General features: G+C 35.7%; 1 protein-coding gene across 4 annotated transcripts in view; it reads left to right on the forward strand.

Annotated features, from left to right (window-relative positions):
• DPYD (dihydropyrimidine dehydrogenase) overlaps positions 1–23,287 on the forward strand; it is a 341,675-nt gene that overhangs the window by 87,061 nt on the left and 231,327 nt on the right. For all 4 annotated transcript variants that reach the window (XM_032192196.1, XM_032192197.1, XM_032192198.1 and 1 more), the window contains exons 5-6: positions 11,315–11,476; positions 21,415–21,611. In XM_032192196.1, the coding sequence (XP_032048087.1) occupies positions 11,315–11,476; positions 21,415–21,611 (359 nt within the window). The remainder of the gene's footprint in view (positions 1–11,314; positions 11,477–21,414; positions 21,612–23,287) is intronic.

The raw sequence follows: 23,287 nt of genomic DNA on the forward strand, positions 1-23,287 counted from the left end.
AGATACTTTAAAATTCAAGTAACCTAATGTTTAATTATTTTTACTGCTGTTCTGTGCTAGAACAGATAGCATATATTGCAAATCTACTTCTTTGTGTAACTATTGCTAAAAAGTTTTTGGTTTTGATGGTTTTCATGCATAATGGTATTAAAAAATGAGCATTACAATGCAGTGATTTAACTTTGCTGCTACCTGAGGTATTAGAGTTACAAAACTTTTCTTTCATGAAATATTGTTGTTGTTGTTTAACAAGTGATTATAATTAAAATTTGCTTTCAGCAGAAATCTAACATGAAAGTGGTCATCTCAAGGAATGTTTTCTCACTGTTGTACTTTATAGTAAGAGGCTCTGGCTAATGCAAATGTGGACTGTCACTTAGACTAGCAGTAAATTATTACAGGAACAAATTGAGCCCTCTTTTTTGGAGGTATGGTATCTTTTCCTTTCTTAATAGGCTATTTTACTGTAATAATAATGAAAGCTTAAAAACTTTATTTCCATTTGTGGTCTACATACTACTTTTAACAGTAAGAAATAGGAATAAACAAAAATGACTGCAAAGTTAATATGACAAGATTCATTAGGCTATCTGGGATAGTCTAAAGATGACTGGATATTATTACCCCTTGCAGTCTCAAAAACTTACTTCCCACCAATTATTTTCAACAGTGTGATTTGTTTATCTGTATGAACCCAACTAAACTCATGAACCACAGGAGGTGATACAAAGATTTTCTGGCTGCATGTTTTGCTCCAGCCCATCTTGCTGTTGGATGCAACTGAAAAGGCCCACGCAGGTAGAGATGGAGAGAAGTGGGCAACAGCAGTGCTGCCGTGCATGAGCCAACAGCCACCTTGCTTGTACTGGGCTCTGTACTCTGGGGAGAAGACACTGGTAAATTTTGCACCTTAACAAGAAACATTAGGATAAGAGGAGATATTAAGATACATGTATCAATTATAATACAACTGTGTGTTGATGTGGGAATTGGCATTATGCCCAGCATCTGCATATAGACAGTTTTCTTATATTATTTGTACCTTGTCAGTGTAGCATTTGTATTTATGAATGTAGGCATCTGTTTGCGACCATAGTATAGCATGGAGTATATTGCTTGTTATTTCCTCTGGCAGGCATTATGAAGGAGATGAACTGAACAGAGAAGGTACAAGACAGTAGCAAAGCTATTAGTCTTATCCTGTGATCACGTTGTAGTTCTAGGAAGAGCAAAGCAAATTTTATGAAAGTATTTTACCAGGGTGGCCTTTCTTGATTGAGGGTTAGTTGTGTTACTGCCTAGGATAGGATAGGGGGATGCATTAGTGAGGAAAGAAAAGGGGCCTTAGTATGGAAATTGGGAGTAAAGAATAAGAAGGCAAACTGAAAATTACAACAGAAAATGTCTGAAGAACAGACACCAGCAGCATCTTAAAATGATAAATTTGGTGGGTCTTTTAAATTCTCACAGCCACAGAAATGTAATGCCCTTTTGTGACTTGGCAGAAAGGGTCAGTCATTTTAACAGCTGATTCATTCTGAATTCTGTGAATCCATTACAGAGGAGAGGAAGTCAAGGTGGGGTGACTGCAGAGCTTTGAGAGTTATATTTTGGCAAAGGTGTACTGGAATAATAACAGGAATCTGCCTTATAGATGTGAAGTCTTTGCCCTGCTGACACCAATGGGCGCACTCTGCAAGGTTTTAATAGGGGCAGATTTTACCTGTCTGATGGTCAGTGAGGCAGGTCAACCCTGTAGTGTTTAGGCTGTTTGATAACTCTTTTAAAGCATCTTGGAAGCTGCAGATGCTCGGTAAGACTCTGCATTTGCCCTGAACAAGTGACCTGATCAGTTGATGTTTTATCAGAAAATTCTGCTTTAGAAAAGAATTGCAGTATACTGCTATTCTATTAGGAGACTTACGATTCTGTAGGGGAAAACCTGTGTCTCAGATTACTGAAATGTACTTACCGCCTTTCTTCTTGGATCCCATCCCTAGTAGTAGCTTCTATATCCAGTACGCAACTGTAGTTTTTATAAAAAAGCATACTGTGATTTTGGTACCTGCTTTTGCCTCATGTTGATGCCTGGTAATTGCATAGATGAAGGACACTTTCACACACAGGAAGTATTAAAAAGTCAGATAGTCAGTTTCTGTTAGCCATGATAATTGGATGGGAACTTGCATGCCTCTAATCAGCACTGCATCTATGAAATTCATTTTCAAGTAGAAGTTTACATGCAGGCTGACCCTTTGCTTTCTCTCCTTACCCTAAAAGGAAAGAGAAATCCAATATTGCATAGTTATGGGAGCATTTCTCTGAGACAGAGAATTCTGACTTAAAAAAAATAAAATAAACCAAAATATACTTAGCAAATAGGTGAGGTCATGAGCTGAGCAACAAGGCTGGGAAATCCTGCTTGCTTATGGCTTCCACGTCAATGGCTGTACCGCCTGTAATTCATGTACCAAGCAGGGAAGTAAGCTTAAAGGAAACCCAACCTTGTCTTGATGGATGCATTCTTCTAGGCTGAATTTTTCGTTTGTTGAATTTACTTCCAATGCATTTGATAGAAATTTTCTATAACAGATTCTGTTCAGGAAGAGTAACACTACATTCTTACATTTTCCTTTATTAATAGGATGTTTTTCTAGGTATATATGTTTAATATTATTTTTTTCCTTTTTAAATATTGCACTTTGAAACTTGTGCTTTCTACAAAGTTAGTGGAAAAATTATGGTAGAAGTTGAGAGGGAGATAGGGAAAGCTGAAATGGTTCACTTGAAGTCCTGGCCCTGGGGGCGTTGGTGTGGTGGGTACTGCAGTGTCCTCTCCTCTGTTTCATTCTACTGTTGTGGTGTTTGAGGTACCTGCACCATCTGCTTTTAGAGCAGACAGAAGTCGAGAACAGTGCATTTTTGAAAACCACACTGAAACTTCAAGCTTATAATTTGGGAAGTTTTTAATGGAACCAGCAAGTGATTTCTCACTATGTTCCATAGCTGTTCACTGTACTTTTTCTAAAATTGTATTAAAATTATTATCCAGATATCATTCAGCAATACACTTGCTGAATATTTTTGCACTATTGTTGTTATTGTACTTCACACTGTCAAAGTTTTGTTAAATGCCTTTGAAAATGCTTTTCAAAATGATACATCTTTTTGTTGTTTTCACCTTGTAAATACATTTTCTTTTTTAATCCAATAGTTTATAAATACATCTGTTAGCTTCTAGACAAAATAAAAAGTTGAGGTGCAGAATATTCAGGTACTTAAGTAAGTCCTGGAAATTCAAGTAGAGTTTCTGGGCTTATTTGAAGTTCTTCTCCCACTTCTGAATCTTGCTTCATTATTCTCTCAAGAAGCTCCCTGCAGTAGGTTACCCTTCTAGCTGTTTAGAGGAGATTCTGTTCAATAAATTCCTCATCTATGTCTAAGCAGTAAGCAGTATGCTATTCAGGTATTTATTTAAACATTATTCATTATTAATATGGAGTATTTAGACAGCAATGTACTGGAAATGAATTACTTTGTCAGATATTTAAGAGCTCTATTGTATGTAGTTGGTTTTGTTGGAAAACTGCTATAGCAATCATAAAAGGTCAGGGATTCTTGTTCTCTGAAGCCTGAGGCTTTTTAGATATTTAGAGGCCATGTACAATGTAGCTGTTCGCTGCTCTGCCATTAGACCTCAGCTCAAGAGTAGAAGAGGGAGAGGGAAGGAGGGGTTGTTTCTGGGTTGAGAGGGTAATTGAATTGCCAGGCTCAATGAGCCTTGAGCCTCTTTGAGAAAAAGGATGTCACTTATGCTGCATTGTATTAGGCCACTGTGACTCAGTAGACTTTAGGCCACAACTTCTGTTCTCCTTTTCCATACAAACTGGATTACAACTCCACTTTCTAAAGGTACAATCTAGTCCATTGTGTCTTCCCAGTGACAGTTTCTCAGTTCATACAGACTGCTTGCAGTTGCATCTCTTGGAAACCAGATTTCAAATTACCCATACACATGATGTTTTTAAACATCAGAAGATGCTGAGTGTTCAAACTTCCATCTGTCCTCTCTTTATGTACAACCTTCATGTTGCAAAGTGTGTATTCTTTGTTTTGTAATAGACAAGAGCCATCTTCATCATCTCTTCATTTAAAACAACAACAACAACAACAACAAAGGGAAAAAAACAAATCACATTTAGATGCTGCAGGAGAATGGTTCTCCCTTGCTTCATTCTCTCCTCTGAAATAGTCCCAGGAGAGATCTTAGGGATTTTGTGTCATCCTTTCCTTGTGTTGGTATGTCAAAGCAACAAGTGAAGTGGAGTTTGGTAAAATGGAGCTCCAACACTTGTCATCCTTTAGGGCTGGTACAATCAAGTATTACATCAGCAGGGAATCCTGTAGCTCTCAGCTGAAATGCTTGCTGCCTGTCCAGCTTTCCTCCTGTTAAGCAGAAGTCTGTGCTAGAAGAAGCTACTCATTGAAGAGCAACAGCTGCTCATGTACTCTGCCTTTGTACTGTGCAGTGAGACAATCTTGGATGTTTTGTTACTGGACACCTTCATGGTTGAGTAGTCACAGTGAAAAACAGCCGATGGTGCAGTTAAGGCAAGGCATAGGGATATTAAGTTGTGTTACATGGCACAGGCATAAAAAGTGACTGACTCATCCTTTATAGCCTGAGTTAATAATGAAGAACTGGGGATGCAGAAGTATCTTTTGTGATATCAGTACTCAAAACTGCACTTTGTCACTTTGCCTCTGTGACTGATCCTACAGTTTTCTCCTTGTTCAGTTTGACCATCTTCTCCCATACCTGGTCTGAGCTGACAGGTTCACCATTTTCTAATAGATCTCATAGGTGGGTGTAAGCCTTCTGGTAAGCATTAATATATATATGTGTGTGTATATATATATATGTGTGTGTGTATATATATATATATGTACATATATATATGTATATATATACATATATATATACATATATATATATATACACACATATATATGTATATAAATAAAAAAATACACTGCCTTCTGTATAGGACTGTAGGACTGTTTGGACCATGCTGGTAGGGAAATGGTAGAGTAAGAGCTGAATGACAGAAAAGTATAGGATAGGTGTGAAACACATGAGTAAGTTTTAGAGAAATGCTTAGATAAAAATAAAACTGGAGGAAATAAGGGTTTTCAAGGGAGAAATGGGAGAGGGAAGGAGCTAGAGGGTATAAAAGGATACCAAAGGGGTAAAGGTGAAGCTGAAGTTTGGGAGATTGAAGGATTAAAGGAAAAAATGTATGTGGCAATATACTGGAAATGAGAAAGAAGGAAAAGTGGGTAGACAAAGGAAGGCAAAAGACAAAAAGCAGTGGGATTATTAAGGGAAGATGAAATGAAGAAAAGATTGCAAGAGAGAAAGGGAGGTGAGAGGCAAAGGACTGTGACAGGTGAGAGAAACAGAATGATGTTTTTTTCTGTGCCAGAGGAACTTGGAGTAAATTCAAAAAGGACATCTCTATGCTGTTGGAAAGAACGTAGAAAATCATGAGTTCATATGCAGAATACTGTAAATGGGATACTGTTAATACAGTGAAAGACTGTAGAAGTCAAAAAGCTGCTAGATGATTGGTAATAATTATATACAGATATGCATCACAATTAATCTTTAAGTACTACTTTGAGGCCTCAGGCTTTTGAAATTGCTGTTTTACTCAGCTTTCTGTGTTAATCTTTGTATATTTCAGGTCACTAAATACAAAAAAAACATTTAAAAGAAAAAGTAGTAATGGTGTTAAATTGATGTACTTGAAGCAGTGACTTTTCTTGAGATGTCTGTTTGTACTTAGTGTAATGGAATGGCTGACAGCTGGTTTCAGTTGCCATAGTGTAATTATGTAGAATAGACTTTTGCGATGACACTATGTCAATTAAGGAATCTCTCACATTCTAGACTACAAAGGACAAAATGACAGTACAAGATATTTCTTCCGTTCTTTTTCATAAAAAGATAGTGACACTGTGTGAAATTACAGTCCTGTTATGATGACATAAGTCAAATGATGTGAAAGATTTCTGGATTGATTAAAAATCATCAGCATTATAATATAGAATATGTATGATTTGGTAAGTTGTTATGTTTTGTTCATTCTTCTTCGGAAGATATTTTGGTGGGGGCCTGACAGACTGGAGGTGTTTCTTGTTATATTTTAACTGGTGTGTGTCAATGCGAAAAATGCTACTTATATAACAATGTACTTTAAATAGTGGTTCTTTGGTATGGGAAAATATTTTAATCCAATGCAGCTTGAGCAAATTTGAAAGCCATCACAGAACAGGAGCATGGATAGAGGGAGGTGATATTTTCCTGTATTTTTTGGTATGTCTCTCTTTTTTTAAGCTTCACCCAGAGGAAGAGGAAATTACTATTTTTTCTCCTTTTCTTTTAATGTATTCACTACATCTCATAATCCTGATGAAGTCAATGTTTTCATTTTTATTACACAAAACACAATAATGAATATATTTTTTTGAGAAAACTGCCATATCAAAACACCCCGATGCATAAGGAATTTATATAAAAAGCTCTTAAATTGAATGAAAGAAAAGATGCTGTATGCCTTTCCTGATAGTAAATGCAATTTCTTCTGGTTTGTCAGTATTGATCCTCAGAGTTTTAATAGTGTTTTTTTTTTTTTTTTTTTTTTCCAAGTAAAAAACAGTCTAATTTACATGCAAATTATATAATGCTTCCAAATGATACATGTGGAGATTCTCCTCTGCCTGGTTTCCACAGATTATTGATGTCTGTTTAAGGCTTGTTTTTGTTCCCTGTGTTAGCAATGTAGTATTTATTGACATTTTGATGTAGGAAGCCACAAAACATCCTATCCAGTTAGATTAATTTATTTCTGCGGAAGTGCACAGGAAAAAAGACTCTATGAACAAAAGCACAAGCAGACATTTATCTCATTAAAAAATTCAGAAACATTCTAGTTTTAGACTTGTTTCCTCTGTGACGTCTGTAAGAAACTAGCCAACTGAGACATCTTATTATTTCAGCATCTAAAAAAAACACTCCAAACTGTTTGCATCCAAGATAGTTTGCATCATTTCATGCGCTGTGGTAACTTAGTGATTTTAATGAAGTCTACCTCCCTTTAACTCTGGTCTGATCTTCTGTACTGCATGCGATGTGCAGTTACCAATTTGGCATGTCTGTGTCTTGTATCTGTGTTGTGTGTAGCCTACTACACCCTGGTTTTGTGAAATGAAAATTGTCAATAATTTTTTTTTTTCAGGAATGTGAATATTCTATTAAATATTCTGCCTTTAATGTCACTGGTAATTGATCAGTAATACATGTTTTCAGCTGGAAAAAGAGGATGTTATGTAAGAAAAAGTGTTCATATAACAAAGCATTTAAGTTACTGTACATATACTGCAAATGCTTATTTATTACCGTAGTAACTCGCAGTTTGCAGTGGTCTAATACAGTCTATATAACGCCACTTAGTGTAACTTTCTAAACTATATTTTCCTGACAGTTTTTTTGGTAAAATATTGGAAAACGTTTTTTTTTTTAAATAATATTTGATATTTTAGATAATTAATCAGCACAGTGAAAGCAGAATAAATTAATAGAATGGAAGGACAAAGAGATGAAGCGACTCGGAGCTAGGCTCCTGAAGTCTTGCTCATGGCCCTGTATCTGTGCTGGTCTTTGCCCTGGGTATCTGGAAGGTTGCAGATGGGCTTGCTCTTGAACTTAAGTACAAAGTGATGGTAGCAGAATGTGGCCATATCCCTTCACTGGCAGTGACCAGTATCAGTGGCAATGGGAATAGTGCTTATGCTTGTGTTCTGAAAGGTGGAAGCTGGGGCAGGGTATGGAAGAGGAGAGCTAGGGAACTACAGCTCTTCTGGAAGTGTAAGTTTGTGGAACACTGCACTTCAGGTGTGACAACCTTTTAATTAGTTTACCATTAAAACTTTTTGGATGTTAAGACTAGGAGAGAGATGCTCTTTGATACACTTCATCCAATGTCTTAATATTTAATATGGTAGTATGTACTATATGTCTTTCAGTACTCTCTTTTGAAGAAGTAAGGGTACCTAAACATCTTGTGTTCAGGCGCTACCACTAGAATTAGTAGCATCAGCAGATCATGATCATGACAGCAGCTCCTCATAAATTCCCAGATAAGGATCTTGCCTTAATACACTCATGTTGCCCCAGATTAAGAGTCCATCAGCACTTGGCATTGCCTCCATTAGGACACTGGTCCCAGCCTTCTTACCGAATAATGTCTTGAGATGGGCTTCCCTCTATATCCTATCAGTAAGCTGTGATCTCAGTCATATACCCACAGTGAGCCTGGTCCAATCTTATCTGGTCAGATGCTACTCTAACATACTGTCTCCTCTTTCTCTACCTTGCTGCAGCCTTGATTATGTGCTGTAACATGGCTTTAGTGACAGTCTTCATATATCTGTGCTCAAATTTTGGTTTGAGTTTGCAAGTGAAATGTTTCAGCTGTGTTGACACTGCCTGTAGTGGCACAGCTCAAGTGCAAGGGCTTTATGATAAGGGCTTTTTATTACAGATATGTAATAAAATTAATTTTAAAAAGGAATAGCTTAACAGATTTGTTTTTTAGGCCTAATAACTAGATTTGTATAGAGATTTTAATTAAAAACCCTGAAAATGTGGGAAATCTGTAATGAAGTTACTTAAATGCAAATGCATGTTATTGTAATTGTTTCCATTGAACCAGAGCTGAAGATAACAAAAATAATAATCCTGGACAACACAGGAAGGGAAACGCTCATACTTTGGGAAATATAAAACTGAACAAAAATTATTTCAAAAACATTTTGTCTTTCAGTTAGTGAGGAAAATCCTCACTACTAGTTTATAATTATCCCTTTAGGGTGTTGTTTTTTTTTTTTTTTTGGGGGGGGGGAAGGGCTAGATGTAATTGCCTGGGCACCAGACATCTATTGCGAATTAAGATGCTTTAGGATATTTATGCTGGCCTTTGAGTGCTGCTTCAGGAAGACATGGGTTTTCAGTACTGACACTGTCACCTCTGCCATCTGCATGGTTGTGTGTCAGGAAAATCTCCAATGTAAACAGACTTTTGTGCTTTGGCTTCTGAATTGAGCTTATAATGTTGTTACTGGCTGTTTTTAACATACCTAACAATCTCTGATATATCGAAAGAGTAACATTCATCTGGCAGAGTGAAAAGATTTTGCTAATACCTGGAATGTACGTTTAACTAATGCTCCTTTACATCAGAATAAATGAGAAATGGGCATGATAATGTCCGTGCATATTACAGGCAAAATGGTTGAAAGGAATTCTCCCAGAACAGTTGTGTAAAGGGATTGCTTGTTCAGCTAGGACTAGAATTTTAAGGGATTTTAATAATGTCTAAGAAAACCCTATGAAAATACATCTAGGTAGCTGTTTCATGTTTTCAGGTGCTGGACAGGGGCTCATGCTGTGCAGTAGACTGGCACCTGTAAGTAAAAGGTCCCATTGTGTCTACAAATACATTTCTTAAATGTTAGCATTATTTAGGGAATGTCTAGCAGTGTCTAGCATCTGTTTTAACTTGAAGAATTTTACACATAGTCTTTCAATATGCCTTTTGGTGAATTTGAACTTCCCAAACCAAAGTTGTTACACACTGTTTGTTATATTGTCAGATCTTGACAAGTCTCTTTTTATTCATAACTGGATTTTTGCTCAGTGTGGGATTGTGTTAACTTTAAACAAACACTTGTATACATTAGCCTGCTTGGCAGAAAAGAAGTCTCAGGCATTAGATAGGGTCTGCTGTGACTGAGTAATTCATATCCTTTGAAGTCTACACCTTCTCATTGTTCTTAGCCATCTGTCCTGGGATAGAATGATAAAGAAAAATTTTAAACCAGTTTCATGTTACTGATGATGATTGGAGTGTGGAAGAGGTGGATGGAAGAAGGACACATAAGTGATCTTTAATTCCTCAGTTATTACTAGTTTGAAAAAAGCTGGAATGAGATCCCAGTATTAATTTCTCACCATATAAACTTTTGTGGAACCTCAGCTAGTACGGTATTGTAATCTTCTGAACTGCAGTGGTCCGTAAAGGAAACTCCAGCATTAACACGTCTTCCATGGACTTTCCTTGTTGAAGCTTTTAGAGGGGGGTGAGAGGAGTGGTAAAATAAAGAACTATAAGGAACTATAGCTTATAATTAAGCAAGCTTCTATATTGACCATACAGAAGAAAATACAGAATGTGAAAGGTTTGCTTTAATTACACTAAAATTTCATGAATGTAATGAAATTTCATTACATTTATTAATTTTCATAATGTGAATACAGAACTGTCATCAGTAGTTCTAAGCCTCTAAATGAAACTTCTCTTCACTCCTGGCATTTCCTCTGATGTTCCCTCTTTAGAGAATTACCCAGTCTAAAATAATCAAGGGTTTACTGACTATATTAGGCACTAGGAGGTGGCGAATGTCCACTCCTTACCTTTTTAGTATGGAAACAAATCTTGCTAGTTCTAATATATATTAGGAAATTTTTCCTTTTCTGAAGCTGTACACGAAATATTGAGAATCTGTTAAGTTGTAAATTTTAAATAAATTCTTTAATCACTTCCCTGTTTTGCTCCTTAGGGAAACAGGAAAATGTTTGCCCTGGTCAGGCTGTGTACGAGGAAAAAGAGCTCAAAAAATTCAGTTGTTCAAATCTATGGGTAGTTACGTAGGAAACCTGTTCTCATCACAGGTCTGGGACAATTGACACTGCTGACATGGTGTGAAGGACAAACATATCTGCAGAGATGGTGTGCACAAATGTGTAGAATAAACTTTTAATTCTCTGTGTTATAAAGAACTGATAATCTAACTAGCAGTGTCTGGTCAGATCTCCAACAAAGGTTACAACTCACCTACTGCCTAATTGATCTAGAGATGGAGGAAGTATTTACAAGTACATAATGCAGGCACAGTAGTTTTCTAGCATAGATTTGTTAAACCACTAAAAATCCTACAACTGCGTAAGACTGAAGATGTTTATAACCATTTTGCAAACTGAAAAGCGTTACCTTTGCATAATCAACAATTCTGTTGACATTCTTTCTGGTGCATTTGAAATAATTATGTAATATTTAAATGATGTCAGCGTTATTCATTATATGTATATAGTATTCTACTAGGCAGCTACAACATGTTTTGTATTTCCTATTGAATTTTAATTTTCTTGTTATGTGACTATCTTTTTTTCCCCCCTCTTTCTTTTCTTCAGAACTATTATGGAGCTGCCAAAATGATTTTTTCCGACAATCCACTTGGCCTGACTTGTGGAATGGTGTGTCCAACATCAGATCTTTGTGTTGGCGGCTGCAATTTGTATGCAACTGAGGAGGGACCAATTAATATTGGTGGATTGCAACAGTTTGCTACTGAGGTAGGTAGAACTCATAAATGCCTAAAATGCTTTTTATGTACCAACAAGTATTATATAGGCGGATGCTTTTCTTAATGATTTTTTTTTTTAAGTTGTACTAATAAAATAAAGTCATAGGAAGTTAAAATAATTATCCTTTTTCTTACAGCACATTCAGAAATTTAGAAATGCTTTTGCAATGGAAACATAGGAACGTAACATTTTTTTGAACAAGACAAGTCTTTAGAAACACTAGTAGTTGAGTCAATTTGTTCAAAAATAAAGATTTATATAAGCCATGTTAAAATGCAGGTGTTGCTGAAGTCGGCCACATAGGGAAAAAGATCGTGTACCTCCCTCCGTAACTGCACATTAAGGAGTTGCTGAGCTCTTCTGGGCACAGGGCAGCTCTTACAGCAGAGTCTAACTTGTTCTTTGGCTATGATGAACCCTGTTCTCTGTGAAGCCACACACTCTGCAAGAATTCTAAGAATTCTAGGTCTCGAGGTCAAAAAAGAACTGTTCTCTGATAGCAGCTGGAAGTTTAAGTAGTATTTATTATCCAGAAATACTTGGCTTTCTCATTTCCTCAGTTAAAACTTTCATTTAGTTTTAATTGTTGTTTATGGATAAGTTGCTTTGATGTCTTTCCTTTTTGAAAGCCTTTTTTTTTTTTTTTTTTTTTTTAATGAAGCAAGGAGTCTGTTTTATTATTTGAAGTTAACTTATTTCTGAGCACAATACACTGTAGCTCTTTTGCATTTTTGTTATGTGAAAAGCTTTGTACAAAATTTAATGCATACTTTTGAAAAGTCACAGAGAGGACGAATCAATCCAAATTTTACCCCAAATTTAGTATTTTCAAATATAAACATTGCAAGTCTGAGGATCCATAATAATAAGAAATGTACATGTCCAAGTACTGGCTTCATTTAATTCTCAGAAATGGAAATTTGGACACATTTTAGTAATTTAAAATTAAAATATGAGAAGCTGCAGGATTAGTGTGGATTTGTATATTCTTTGAGGGCAAAGGAAAAGTTTCAGATGATTTAAGACATTCTGCTGTCCTTTTTTTTGCCAAAACCAAGTAAATAAACAGGTTCAGATTGGCCTGAAATAAATATCTATGTTCACCTAAGTAGCTGTAGATGCACACCTGTGTTTGTGTGTTGTTTTATTAGTTCATAAAGGCACTTTAGCCACTGAAGCAAACAAGATCATTTGATGTTAGGAAGTTTTCTCAAGGGTTTCTGTTGAGATGCACATGTACTTCTGTATAGATTTAATGTTTGACATTTACATCTGATTTACATCTGAAGAAGGTGGAGGCTGTAGCTCATTTAACTTCCTTTGAGGGCATTTAGAAGTTGTACTAAGTATATGGCTTCATCTGGCACCTCTTCTGATCTGTCTGAAGTATGTTTTGGTCTCTACAAGTGAGGAAGTTTGTACAAGTGACTATGTAAAAAAAAAAAAAAAAAAAAAAAAAAAAAAAAAGGCATATACATGGGTGAAGATGACATATACAGTCCATGACTAATAAGTCCGTTTTGTGTATCTTGAGCGTGTCCCTTTTCTGTATCTTGAGCCATTTGGCTGATCATATTTACAAGCATATGATGAAATTCCAGTCACCTTTACAAAGCCTGAGAAAATGTCTTTGTAGGACAGACCAAAATAGAAATGCGAATCAATCTGGAAGTAACAGATGATATGTCTGTAAGGCCAATTTTTTCCTCTGCTGTCATTTGTAGACTTCACACCCCCTTCTCAGTGGCTGTGGGCCGTGATTCGATGAGCAAATATTGCTACCTGCTGCAGGTCTCTCTATCTGTTTGTACATCTTTCTTCTCACCAGGAGACGTTAAAAGCTTCTGGAGCACCTGTTAAACTTTTTTTTTTTTTTTTTTTGTTAGCTGCTGCTGAACGTTCTCTATCACCTATCATTTAAGTAGCTGTCCGCTTCAGTTTGCTAGAGGTTTGAACATACAAAAGTATGGATCAGTGCAGTTTGAACCAAAGCTCTCATTTGCAGGAATGAGGCTGCAGACACTGAACTGTGTTTGTTCTACCTATATATTAAGTTTTTTTGCTTGATTTTTTTTGTTTTTAAATCAGTCAAGAGGTGATTTTATCATCTCTTCTTTTAATGGCTTTTATTCCATATATGTAAAAAATTAATATTTGTTGCAAGGCAGAAGACTTATTAAAAGAAAAAAAAGATTAAACAGTTGTCAAGTAGATGATAAATATAATAGTGAAATATTACTGTCGAGGAACCAAATGCAAGTGATATGTGTTAAAACTTGATTTGTGTCTCCTTTTAGCCCTAATGCTATGATTAATAGAGAGGAATTATGGCTTGATAGATAATACTAAATATCTGCCATTTTTCTTCAAAAATCTTTAGAAATCTATTAAAAAGCTCAGTGCTAGCACAATGATTGATATGAAAACTGCAGAAAGGATGAATAGCTCAGGATGGCTTTTCTCATAATGCTCCAAGTTTGTTTAAAGTGATATATTAGTGGCAACAGTTCTAACAAAATAAAATTACTATACGGTTCTATTTAGCACTCTAACACAAATAACTTTATGGTAAATTTTATTCTCCTCGCTATTTTTATGGTATTCTAAAATGTTTGCTGAAAGTGCAGATATTAACAACCTTTAGAATTACTGCCATTTTAAAAAGAATTTGAATGTTTTGTAGTACACATAATTAGCAATAGTAGGCAGTCACTTTTCTAATTAATATTTTTTACCTTTCATTCAGTAAATTTTTACTATGTATATATATGTATGTATAATTGAAGGAACCCAATAGTATGAGTGTTTCCGAATAACAATTAATATAAAAATATAGATTGAAATACTGAAGAAAATCATGTGTTACTATTGCTAATACAGGGCTTGGCCCATATAGTGTGAACAAAGCATGTTCACTGCTTAACCTATAAGAGTAACTTAGCAAATTGTGTGGTTTAGGTGTGCAACATGTGGCACTGTTAATGAGAGCTGCATGGTAATTCTCATGCACTGTGTAATAGTTTGTCCCACAGGGGCTTATTTACTGAAAACTCCATTGTGCATAATGCCAATTTTAGATTATTTTTTTTTTTACTTGGAATTAGTCTGAGGATCATACACTTTCTGCATTACGAGAGAGAACAATAATAAAAAGGCACAACTGCTAGCTGAGATAAAAGATAAAATTGCAGTAAAGCAGGAATGTGGGTTTAAAATGGAAAATATATGGGTATGACGTATGCCCTTTTGTGCTTCTGAACAATGACTGATCATCTGTTCATACTGCAGATAAAACTCCCTAATTGTAAAATATTTGTCTTGCATACAGTAGAACAAAAAAATGGCACCTCACACCTCCTGTCTTTTCCTTCTGTCCTTCCATACAGCTTTGTAACTGTTAACCTAATTTTCAAAGTAAATTGTAATCTAGTCTGAATAAATGCGAAATGTGGATTTTGACAATTAAATGTTCAAATGGAGAATAAAAACAAAACAAAACAAAACAGCATTTGTATTTGTGATGTAGAATGTGTATACTGGGATGCAGTTACCACGGTAACTGTTGCATCTAGAGAATAACATGGAGTTAAAGCTCACTATTATAAATGATGAGTGTCAAGCGCAGGTTACACCTGCTGCTGCACAGGTCAAAATTATATTAATGTCTTTATCTGTCTCCTTTGCCCAAGTACTTTAGAACCAGGAAGCGTTTCTGGTTTTGGAACACAAGTTCAGTGAAAATATACTGAGATTGCAGTGACAATACATACAGGCATGAGCTATATGACTGTCAGTCCCATAAAATAAACTAAAATTACTGGTTACTTGAGTACAAGTTTGTAAGCTTGCAGTAGGAAAGGAAGCATGATCTATTGCATTCAGTTGCAGTATTACTAGGAAGCCCTCAAAATCTTGCTTTTCTGGGTAGATATTACCAAATCTAAAGGGTCTCCTGTGTTTCTAGTTAATCATTCTGAAAGGAGCAGCACAAGCTAAATAGAAAATATATTATTTTAATCTCTGCATACTAGAATTAAATACTAGATTGTTTGGCACTGTGACTCTCAGGCCAGCTACAGTTCTGGTCATTTCTTTCCCTTTGGATATCTGTTCTGGCTTTTGTTGCAGTGGAAAGCACTTGGAAAAGGGAACTTGATACTCTTTTTCACATAAAGGATGTGTTTTATGAGCTTATTTGCTGTTAATCTAGGGACATGTCAGCAGAGCAGCTGGGCTAAGAGGTGGGCCCTCCCTTCTCTGCGACCCACCAGAGCTGAGGTGGCAGAGACTGCCTGGAGGGAAGGCCGTGGTGGGGTGTGCTGCCACAGCAGGCTTAGGGTCCGTCTTGTAGTTGTGCATTGACAATTTTGATCAGTCTTAATTTAAGTGGGTGAAGGTGGTGGTTCCCATGGAGCCACTGTTACTGCAGCTGGCCAGCTCTGGACTGCCAGCCATGGTGTAGCCATGGTGTGCCCACGGTGTTGTGGGGCTCTGACATGGCCACCAGGCCCCACCCCAGCACCTGCACCAGTGGGTGTGCTGCATCAGCCAAGGAGCATTACTCTGGGGAGCTGAGGCAGCAGAACAAACAGAAACAAACAAACAAAACGACTACTTTCTGGCATTAGCTTTTACTTTAGTACATCTTTAGGTTATTTCCTCTTTTAAGTCATGTTAAAATCTCTAATTATGCATTATAAAATTTTAGGCTAGTTTGAAGGTGATGGTGTTGCCTTCGTGATAGTTCCAGGGATGAATCTGAGAATTTTTAACTTCTTAGGCTAATGATGAAAGACTTGCTGATGTTTCGGCAAGTTATATAATGTTTTCTACAGAACGCTTTAGATGTTTCATTCCAATGCCTTAAAATCATCTGTATATTATGCCCTTATTAGTGGTGGGACTCATGAGCTTTGAGGTATAGGCTCTGTAACGTCCTATATCCATGGGCTTTCTTGAGACCTGGATAATATGAATGTGTAGTTGTTACATAAGTTTGAAAAGTCCTTAATGAGGTGCTTTAGGCCCTACTTTTGCCAACACTCAGCTACTTGCATAAAAATTTGCAGCATTGCAAGTGTAACTTACTTGTGGAGGATCAACTGGTTTCTATAACTAGTTCATACTTATAGGAAAAAAAACTACTTGCTGTACCTCCTGTGCTATCCATTGCAATTATATGAAATTGTGTGACTATACAATTTGACAGCTTCCAGATGATTACTACACACACAATTTGCTTCATTTTTGTTAAAACCTATGCAGAGTATTATTTTCTCCTTTAAATATTCAACTGCCCCGTATGAATATATACCAGCCTACACATATCCAGTGGGATAGTCTGAAATTAACACCATCAATTCCTAAACATTACTGATGTCATTGTCCATATTTTTCTTTCTGTGCACTAGCAAAATCTGATAATTCAGAATATACTAATATGTCTCACCCTAAAATAAATATTAACTAGATGCTAACAGCTGTATCAGTAGCTGCTTGATACCTCATTATTTTGGTGAAAGATATCTAAAGATAATCTTACTAATAACCATTTATTTAACCTTCTAAGCATGGAAATAGACACTACACCTTGAGAACCTAAACAATTTAATAATGAAGTCAAAACTTGCTGCTAGAAAATGAAATTCTCCAAATACTCATTCCATTTGCTCTTTTTTATTTATTTATTTATTTTTATTTTTTATTTTATTTCAACCTTTTTGTGTTGAAAATGAGTGATTAAATATACTCACTTTTTACTTTAGAAATGTGTTGTTCTCTGTGTGTCCTAGAAACTACCAAACTTGCATTTATAGGATTAGGCAAAGGTTTGGTTGTTGTAATTGTTTTGTTTGTTTTACATTTTAACAGAGATTAAAATTTCAATCTAGTTACTGAATTGTTTATCAAATTCTGTGTCATAGTCCAATGATAATTTTAAATAAAGGTGAATTAGAGTAAAATTGTCTGACTGTATGTGAGTCCTGCGAAGAGGTGGAGAAGGATATCTACAGTATGTGTCTCTTAAATATATTGATCAGAAAATTCCAAAGTGACAAAAGTGAGTTACTTTACATTTATTCTAATTGTTATAAAAATATTTATATCAATTCAGAATAACAGTTCTAACATGCTGTAATAATGTGGATTGTTTTTTACATGCTTTTAAATCATGCTCACTATGCCATAAAATGATTTTCATCAGGCTGCCAAAAAGTATTTCTGAGTCACCTGCCACACGCTGCCAAATGTCATCTTTTCATCAAAGCTTGCTAATACTTGAGTTGTGTAGTGAAGAAAAGAACCAGAATTTTATTACATGAGCAGAACAATACGCTTTTCCCTGTCTGTATTTTTGAAAAACATCAAAAATTCAGCCAATGATTTGGTTGAAACTTTCCAGGAAAATTCAACTCGAATCAGATGCTGAGCAATCAAAACAGCTAGTTTGGTAATATTGTAGAATCTTAATACAAACTTTTTTTTTTCTTTGCATTCAGTGACTGGAATTATGTTTTTATGTTGAATTTACTGAATATTTTGGAGCAAAAAACAAACACTGCAGGGAAAAGATGTTCGATTTATAAGGGAGAAGAGAAACCCCCAAATTTTGCACTGGAGAGAACACTGAGCAATTGGGCTCATGCCTTTACATAGGAAAGTAATGGAAATAGGGGAAATATAATACATTATAAATATGTGAATTAAAATATATTAAGTGTAGGATACTAAGATACTTATGAAGTCATTCCCATTGTTGGAACTTTAGCAGAATAGATCAGCTGTTTCTGATTGGCCAAATTGTATCACACCTGAGGACAAAACCTCCATTATCTTGTGTGAGTTTATTGGCAGAAGAAACTGCTCTTGGTTTGAAGCTGAGTATGTGTAATAAATGCTGAGTCCAGCCTGGTCATTGACAGTGTTACAGGGGAAGATATGTGAAAACGTTTAGAACTGGTGTCTAATGCTGGCAGAAGTAGAAAAGGATTTATTCTACAACTCAGTACTTGCACTCTTCAATTCCACTTTCTAATAAATTGGTGGTGGAGACTTTTATTTTTTGTAAATTGGGATATCCTTTCTATGGACCATAATGGACATGAAACATTAAAAGTGGATTGAATCTATGTGGGTTTAGTTTGAATAGGTCATGGGTGGTGAAGTAATGATATTTAGCCATGATTAGATAAAAAGTTAAAGAATAAATGTGCAGTTAATGTCTATTACTAATCTATTTTGTTTGTGTGAGAGAACCAGAAGGAAAGGGAATAAGGGAATAATGGGAATAATGTCTGGAAATTCCCACTGAGATGCTGAGCTTTGAAATTTATTATTTGGTCAGATTTTTCTTAATGGGTCTTGGTTACAAAGCATTGCAAAGCAAAAGAAAAACTCCATCCAAACAAAACCAAAATAATATTTTTTAGAGGAAGATGAATGAGCAAGACAATAGTGTTAAACTTTACTTGGCATCCTGATCACAGTCTAATGAGAGGAAAAATTGGAGAGGTCAGTTGCATGTAATGTGACATTAAACACTTACTACCAAGGCAGTCATCTTTGTACACCAAAAGATTTGTACAGAAGAATTTAGTGGTATTTAATTAGGTGAATTACAGAGTAGTGAAAATTCACCATGAAGTGAGTGAAAATCTTTTGAAATGCATTGAAGCAGTTTGCTATTTTCACACAGTTACCCTGCCAGCCTTAATATGCAAAACTGCCACTGAAATCCAGATGGTAAGATACTGCCACACAAGCTGGCTGTGCTGCATAAAGGCAGTTTCACCCTATTTGCAAATGGGCAGAATTAAAGCTGACCATTCAGCCTGAACTAGTAGCATTTCCTGCATGAGTGCTTGGTTCCTGAAGCTTAACACTGCACTACAGTAAAGCTGGGTTTCAGTATAAAATTAGTTAATGGGTATGTCTATTCAATAACAAATATAAAAATAATTATGTTAACAACAAAATAAATTTATTAAGCATGTGCATATTCACAGTATTCAATGCAAACATTAAATATGCAAGTTATGCAATTTTCATTACTGAGTAGCTTTCTAAAACAACTGCATGAGATTTTAATGGAAATTTGGTATCATTCAAGACATTTCTATGTGAATGTAACAAAGCAGACGTTTTAAAAATATCCTATTGCATTTTGGTTATCACAGTCTAGTTTCACAGAACAATATAAGCTTTTCAACCTGTGAAATCCATTAATAACCACATTAAACCTTCTCATATTGTATGAATTGTCAGGTTTAAATGATTCTTTTTTTAAAACAATTATCTGTCTCTTGCTTCTTGCAGTTTGTTAAAATGCTATGTCAATTTACAAAGACTGGTGGAATTTGACACAGAAATTTTAGGGGGGGAAGGAACTAATCATTCGTTTATCTAGCTTGAGTGCTCAAGTGCACGTGAAGAAAATGAACATTGATTCAAAACATAAATGAAAATCTCTATTCGTGAGTAGAACTGCCAAAGTTTAATTCGGAAAACCTGGTTCTAAAGTTCTAAGGAGAGTAAAAACTTGGTAAATGTTCAATAGCTTAAGTATCATATTTATTATGACAAATCACAATGTCTGTATTTTAGCAGGCTAGTTAGTACTTGTGGAATGCAGTCCTGCATTGAAACAGGTGGGAAAAAATTCAGTCTTTACAGATAGTATTCAGTAGCAGGTAGTATTCAGTGGCAGCCCTGAATACTATGACTGAGAATCCCAATGCAATAAATACTTGTATCCTTTCAGTATGATTTTGTGCTTCTGTTATAAAGATATATACTCCCTTGGATAAATGTTCTTCCACTAATGCCTAAAATAAAATGAAGATATAACTGTTCTCTTCCATGCTTCTAATCTTTAGTAGCCTATAAGGGCTGTGAGTCTGTTCTTTCATTTTTTAAAGTTTTTACAAGATAGAGGGACAATTTCTTCCCCTGTGATGTAGGTACATGCATAGAACAATGAAATCAAGCTCAGGGAATGTAGAATAACTCTGCCTTATGCCTGTGTAAAAAAAAAAAAAAAAAAAAAAGATTTAGTGCAGATCTGAAATAAAGTGCATGGCGTTGCAACAAGCCCATTGTGCCTGTTTATGTATAAATACATCATAGCGGTCAGGGACTGTCCCAAAGTAGTTTTGATAGTCAAGATTGAATGGAGCAGATCTCTGTTTTACAGTTGAAGAACTGAGGCATAGAGAGAACAGTCTAACTTTCAGGTATGCCTACAACTTTGGATACCCAGTTGAAAAGTGGAGAATACCTGGAAGAGATGATCAACCAACATGAAATAAATCATGTAAGAATTGTCTAAGAGGACATACCTAAAGTAGGGGATTAGCTTTAAAATATAACACTGAAGACAAGACAATTCCTAATAAGAGTTTAAAACCACCTAAGGCTGGTTACCTTTTGCCTCTAAAAAGTCAAACCTTAAGTGACTTATATGGGATCACACAGGCTATCTCTGCAAGAAACAGAGCCCTTTCACTAGCTTTGCAATCCTTTGCATTATTCACACAAATATTCTTCTAGTAATAAGAGTAATCTGAACCGTGTTTGGAAAGAAATTTTTGGTGTTTTAGAGGTCTTTACCATTTTGCCTACTTTGTATTACCATCTTGTTGTTGCTGTTAGTCTGGTTCCATCTACGTGATAAGGTTTATAGTGGTGAAAGATCTGATTTCAGACCTTTTTAAGACAAACAACCTCAGGAGGACAAAATCCTGTACCTACAACATCCCTCACAAATGTACGTATCGTATCAGTTGAGAATCCCTATAAAGTTGTGAAGCATTCTTCAATAATATGTCAAGGATATGTGACAGTACTAGTGGAAACTTCCACCACATTACTCAAAATTTTAAGAGGGAACGTGAAGTATGTAACCTATTGAATGTATTCTTTTTCAGGTGTTCAAAGCTATGAATATTCCTCAGATCAGAAACCCTTCCTTGCCTCCTCTAGAAGATATGCCTGAAGCCTATCATGTGAAGATAGCTCTTCTTGGTGCAGGACCTGCAAGTTTAAGCTGTGCTTCTTTTTTGGCTCGATTGGGCTATACAAACATCACCATATTTGAAAAGCAGGAGTACATCGGTGGCTTAAGGTAAAAATAAATAAATTATATATATATATATATATATATATATATATATATATATATATATATATATATATATATATATATATACATACCTGTAGCCCTACACAATGAGATCTAGAGTCACCTAGGGCATGATCACATCCAGACAGATTTTTTAATATCTCCAAAGAAGGAGACTCTACAACCTCTCTGGGCAACCTGTTCTAGTGCTCTGTCACCTCAACCATAAAGAAGCTCTTCATACGGTGATGAACCACCTCCTGTGGTTCCATTTATACCCATTACCCCTTGTCCTATCACTGGCCGCCACTGCTGAGAAAAGTTTGGCCCCACTCTCTCTCTATAGATTTATATATATATATTCATATATATATATGTCTGTGTGTGTGTATATATATATATTTATATAAATACTCATAGAATCATAGAATCATAGAATATCCTGAGTTGGAAGGGACCCTTAAGGATCATCAAGTCCAACTCTTGACACCGCACAGGTCTACGCAAAAGTTCAGACCATGTGACTAAGTGCACAGTCCAATCTCTTCTTAAATTCAGACAGGCTCGGTGCAGTGACCACTTCCCTGGGGAGCCTGTTCCAGTGTGCAACCACCCTCTCTGTGAAGAACCCCCTCCTGATGTCAAGCCTAAATACTATATGTTTAAAATTCTTTAAACGTATACTAATTTCATGGGGAATTTTAAATTTAGAATGTTTTATGAACAACTTTATGGAAATGAAGGTGACAATGAATAAATCCATTATGTCTGCCTGGACTTGTAGCTTTAATAAACCGTACTGTAAGAGTGAAATCAACCCCCTGCAATTCTCAACTTTCAACAAATTATAAAGAAAACGGAGAAAAGTGCCTTTGCAGTTTGCCAGTATGGCAAGCTTTTGGGTGATATTTGCATGCTTCAGGTTCAGTATTGTGTTCTCTATACTAGAAGATGAATATTTACTACCGTAACAACTGCTGAGGTCATCTTATAAGCTGGTTGGAATTCCTAAATAAAAGGTAAAGTGTTTCAGAAACTGATGAATGTATACCAGCCAATTCAAAATCAAAGTTAAATTTTACTTGTTAAGGATTAAGCCACACTAAAGTGCTTACAAAATAAGAAGTGAAAAGTAATAGAGAGAAAAACGGGTGATGCACTCACATTTCTCTCACTGCAGCATCACTGAAATCAATAGAGTTGACACTGCTAATGAATTTGATCCATAATGTCATAATGTCAAATACTTATTCAGAGCTCTGGAAGATAGAGAATCAATGCTGAAGAAGTTGAACTGATTACTTGCATTTTTCCCAGTGAGGTTCAGAAGTATTCTGTGTAATTATCAAGTTGTTAATACATAGGCATTTAACTGTGTGAAGCCCTTTTACTTGAACTAGTTGCTATAAAGCTTTGAAATCTCACTGTATGAAAAACCTGTTCATCTGTAGAGTAGCATGTAATCTTTTCATAAATACATAGATTTAAAATCCATTTCATTGCTGAAAAGTAGTAGTAAATAATGAAACTTGGTCACAGGTTAGACTCTTGTAGGATTTAGCAATGCAATACAGTACTTTTAGCAGTTGCTTACAATTTATAATGCTGCCTGCATGTTTGAAGGAATGTGATCTTAAGCTGCATCTTCACGTTTTAATTTGAATTTAAAACTAATGTTA

The sequence above is a fragment of the Aythya fuligula genome, chromosome 8 (assembly GCF_009819795.1).
Source record: "Aythya fuligula isolate bAytFul2 chromosome 8, bAytFul2.pri, whole genome shotgun sequence".
NCBI classification, from domain to species: domain Eukaryota; kingdom Metazoa; phylum Chordata; class Aves; order Anseriformes; family Anatidae; genus Aythya; species Aythya fuligula.